Source organism: Somniosus microcephalus, chromosome 8 (genome assembly GCF_052327205.1).
Source record: "Somniosus microcephalus isolate GS21.2 chromosome 8, FLI_Smic_1.0, whole genome shotgun sequence".
In the NCBI taxonomy this organism is placed as follows: domain Eukaryota; kingdom Metazoa; phylum Chordata; class Chondrichthyes; order Squaliformes; family Somniosidae; genus Somniosus; species Somniosus microcephalus.
In genome coordinates this window covers 26,212,173-26,217,079 of record NC_140994.1, presented here as the reverse complement: position 1 = coordinate 26,217,079, position 4,907 = coordinate 26,212,173, and the positions used below count along the sequence as shown (strand labels likewise).

Below are 4,907 nucleotides of genomic sequence, written 5' to 3'. Positions count from 1 at the left end.
TGGCTTACCCCTTATCCTTAGACTGTGACCCCTGGTTCTGGACTCCCCCGCCATCGGGAACATCCTTCCTGCATCTAGTCTGTCTAGTCCTCTTAGAATTTTATAAGTTTCAATGAGATCCCCTCTCATTCTTCTAAACTCCAGCGAGTATAATCCCAATCGACCCAATCTCTCCTCATACGTCATGATGCCACAATTATGAATGGAAACAAGCCAGCCCCGTGGGCGACCTGTAGATATATTGGGGGAGAATTGAGCGGTTGATGGTGTCAAAGGCAGTGTTGCAAGGAGGAATCGGAGAGACAGCAAACAACCAACACAATCATACGGGATATCATTAGTGGTGCAGTCTCTGTGCTGGTGGGAAGGACATGAATTATTTTAGTGCAATATGCATGTTGTTATATTTCATAACAAGATCTCTTTCCTATTCCATTCTAATTTCAGACAGTTCAAGTCCCCTCTCAATTAAGAAAAATAATGAATCCTGGTGTGTTTGAGCTGTTGTAAACAGGTGCAGACAATGCTACCTGATGTGAAATCGGGCACAGTTCATGCAATGAACATTGCTAAACAACCGAGGAGCTCCACTCTTTCTCAGATCGGTGATTTCTGTGTTTTTTCTCTCTCCCTGCAACCGATTGGGTTCTGGTTTCGGACAGGTTCATCCTTTCGGCCAAAGGAAAACGTGACTTTGTTGAGAGAACCGCGTGGAAAACGATCTAACTCCAAGAGGCAGTCCGCGAATTCATGCAAGCGGCGAAGAACCGGGCGAGGAATAAAGGAAAGAAGCAGTGACGTGAAAAAAATAATAATTGTTTTTTGTCCGCATCCGAAATCGCAGGGTTTTAGACTAAAGCAAATCTCCCCGGCTACCTAGTGGGAACAAGGCTGTGTCACAGTACATCCTGTTCGAGATCTGCTTGGAATGATGTCCTGTTTAGTTTACAGATGACACTAATCTTTAATCGTATTCGCTGTTGGCGTCTCAGCTTGTACTGCAAGCAGGTTCAAGCACTGACATTTATACTGTGGGAGGAAATTGAGGCAGACAGATCGAAATCATTTCATCCACCAGCCTTTATTCTATTTGTCGGCGCACGTTTTGATCTATTCGATCGCGCTCTTTAAGAAAGAGCAGGTACAGCGGTGTAACTTTGATCGGCGGAGCGCCCTCGGGTAGTCAAGGATATCTTAGAAAAGCTATCCATCACACATTTTAATACAACTCTAATTCCAAAGGAAATTCTCTCTGCCTTGCTTCGTGTGGCAGATAAGACCCGAAGCAATGCCAGAGAACAGGGCAAGCTAATGGACTGAATACAACTTAGAACTGAGGGCAGGTAAGCATATGAGGGAGAAGGAAACAGTCAGGCTGATAGGGTTAGATAAGGAGAGACGGAAAGGGGGCTCGAGTGGAGCATAAACACCGGCATGGACTGGTTGGGCCGAATGGCCTGTTTCTGTGCTATGACACGTGATGAAGTATGACTTTGTGTGCAATTAGCTTTGACTTAGCCAGGAAATGTTACTTCTTGACAATGGCCCCTAAAGCCAACGTTAAGAGCAACATTCGTCTCCCTCAATATGGCTCAGTTATAATTTATATATAACTAGAATTTAGATTTGTACATCATTTCCCATCTGCAATTGGGAGACCCGCTTTCATGAGTTTAGAATACCCATCAAAAAGGTTTGATCATCCTATAATTCGTAGGCATTTCAGTACAGATGCGAGATAGCTTGCGACTCTAACAATAGAGCTTATTAAGAGTTGTGCCAAGGGGGCATAAGAGGTCATTCCTGGATTTCGAACAGGGAAGACCGCTTGCTCCCATAACCCATGCCAAAAGAAATTGGGACCACATATCCGCAGCATAATTAAGACCACCTATTTCCACCTCCGTAACATCGCCCGTCTCTGCCCTTTCCTCGGTTCATCCGCTGATGAAACCCTCACCCATGCCTTTGTTACCCCTAGATTTGACTATTCCAACACACTCCTGCGTAAACATGAGGTCATCCGAAACTCGGCTGCCCGTGTCCTAACCCGCACCAAGTCCCGTTCACCCATCGCCCCTGTGCTTGCTGACCTACATTGGCTCCCAGTTACGCAACATCTCGATTTCAAAATTCTCATCCTTGTTTTCAAATCCCTCCATGGCCTCGCCCCTCCCTATCTCTGTAATCTCCTTCAGCTCCACAACCCTCCGAAATATCTGCGCTCCTCTAATTCTGCCCTCTTGAGCATCCCTGATTATAATCGCTCAACCTTTGGTGGCCGTGCCTTCTGTTGCCTAGGCCCTAAGCTCTGGAATTCCCTGCCTAAACCTCTCCACCTCACTACCTCTCTTTCCTCCTTTAAGACGGTCCTTAAAACCGACCTCTTTGACCAAGCTTTTGGTCACCTGCCCTAATTTCTCTTTATGTGGCTTGGTGTCAAATGTTTGTCTTATATGTGAAGCGCCTTGGGACATTTTACCACATTAAAGACGCTATATAAATACAAGTTGTTGTTGTTGCCCCTCCCAATGTGCCCTAATCTCATTCCCCTGCTCTCTCCCCGCACTATTATGTGCTATATCAATATATAAATATAATAATAACGATCAGAAAGTGCGACTATGGTTACACGCCATGCGTGTCTTCTTTGTTCCCAATCAGTACTTAGAGACAGTCTGTTCTTTTGCAGCTGAGCTATGCTTTATTTACAAAACCACGCTGGCCATGACACAGTGCACAGTTGGAGCCACTTTTTGGTTGCGCCAGGTGAACATTTTCTTGAGCTCCCCTCTGAAGCTGTCGTGAAGCCAGGCGTAGATGAAGGCGTTGTAACAGGCGGAGCTCATGGCCAGCCAGTGGCACAGCAGCTGAATCAGGTTGAAGTACTGCTTGTCGATCAGGTCGATGTCGATGTCTTTGATCACGTTGAAGAGGTGGAGAGGGAGCCAGCACAGGCCGAAGGCGGCCACCACCAGCACCAGCAGGCGGAAGGTCTTGCGGCGCCTGGCCCGCTCCCACTCGGCTTGGCTCTGGGTGATGTTGCCGGGCACCACGCGGTTCTTCAGCTTGACCGAGATCCTCAGGTAGGACAGGGAGATGACCGAGAAGGGCAGCAGGTAGGTGACGACCAGGGTGCTGTAAGCGTAGACCAGGCGGGGCTTCTCCATCCCCATCCAGAACTCCTCGCAGATGGTCAGGTCCTGGTGGAAGAACTCCACGTAGTAGGTGTGCACCAGGGCTGGAGCGGCCAGGAGACAAGCCAAGAGCCAGATGGCCGCCAGCAGATAGGCACAGGTGGGGATGCTGAGCCGCCGCTTGAGCGGGTGCACGGTGGCATAGTACCGATCCACGGCTATGACAGTCAAGGTGAAGATCGAAACGAACACGGTGACGGGCTGCATCAGGAAGACGAAGTAACACATGAACCTGCCGTAGATCCAGCCCCGCGGCTCGAAGACGTACGCCAGAGTGAAGGGGACGCAGGTAGCGCACATCAGCATGTCCGAGAAAGCCAGGTTGCCCAGCAGGAAATTGGTGATGTTGTGCATCTTCTTCGTCTTGCAGATCACGTAGATGAGCAGGTAGTTCCCGAAGATGCCGATGAACACCACCAGCGCGTAGCACGGGATGATCAGGGGTTTGAAAGACTGGATGAGCTGGATGCCCTGAAACTGAGACGAGAGGTTGCCGGGTTCCTCCAAGGCGCTCTGGCCCGCGGTGAGGTTCTCGGAGCTGCTCTCCCAGCTGACCAGCCCAGATATTTTCTGTTCCATGGCCTTATGGCGAGTTACACCGGGTTTCGCTCCCCAAGTGTCAGAATTTCCGAGTCTGAAACCGCCTATTTTAAAAAAAGAACAACAGTCAACGTATTACTGAAATAAACCCACCTCTCTTCACCTCTAGGCTTTTACTCCAATCCGATCATATCTTGACTGAAAATGCCACCAACTATTTAAACAGCTATTGCAGAAATCTGGATTTTCTCATTGCAACTTTAAATTGTTAAATTGACCGATATCGGTTTTAGTAAATAACGAAATCGCAGGGACACTATCAAACCGTTTTGTTTTCAAGTTAAAGTGTTAGTACAGAGGCGAAGATCAACTTTGTGCACTTAACGATCCGCAAATCACTTCTTAATCTCATACGCACGAATAGATAAATACTTTCCCTATAGAAATTACTCACCGACTGTTTCGAATTCAGGCTTGGCTGGACATAGTGCGAGGACAGAATCGCCGAGTCTCTTGTTTTGCCCCCCTGGCATAGACAGGCTGGCCGCTGCCCTCTTTGCAAAACCGATCTTAGAAAAAAGCACAGACAGTGACCGCGACTCACTCAGTTCCAGCACCCGCTTAATCGCCGGCTTTCTTGATCCGTGTGAACATGGTCATGGATAACACACAAGAATTCTCTGGTTAAAGGGGCGTCGCCAAGCCGCCACTGGTCTGTCGAGCTGTGTTTCGCCGTTTTGGCCAGTTCCTCCCCACCCACCCCTTTTACCTCGGTTGACTCGTGAGCAACGACGCTGTTAAACGTGAGAGGTGGCGATTTATACGAGAGAACCAATTGTCACAGGGAGGGATCTGCAAATGTTTTTTTTAAACTTTTGATTAGAAGTACAGCCAGTTTCCCCGTCTGTTGCAATACAAGACGTTTATTGCTGAAAGGTGCTGCCAAATAAAATCACTGGCTGGCGCCGTCATTTCCAACACCTATTGTAAAATAAATGGTAATGTCATGACAGTCAGCCCAAGTAAAGGCATACATTTACAACAAAATGAACATTGGTGAAGTAAAACCCATTAACACGAACGTTTCATTCTCATCCACATATTACAGTAACTGAAAAGCATGGAGAGAGCCAATAGTGTTTTGTTCCATATCTTCAAATTCTTGTTGAA

At 47.7% G+C, this 4,907-nt stretch overlaps 1 protein-coding gene across 1 annotated transcript; it reads right to left on the bottom strand.

Moving 5' to 3' along the window:
- Positions 1-2,687: 2,687 nt before the first annotated feature.
- On the bottom strand, positions 2,688-4,698 carry LOC147113389 (prolactin-releasing peptide receptor-like). The gene is made up of 2 exons (XM_085994012.1): positions 4,192-4,698; positions 2,688-3,841 (listed from the first exon to the last, which is right to left on the bottom strand). The coding sequence occupies exons 1-2, from the start codon at positions 4,268-4,270 to the stop codon at positions 2,709-2,711; spliced, it is 1,212 nt and encodes a 403-aa protein (XP_085850138.1). The 5' UTR covers positions 4,271-4,698; the 3' UTR covers positions 2,688-2,708.
- Between the last annotated feature and the right edge of the window lie 209 nt (positions 4,699-4,907).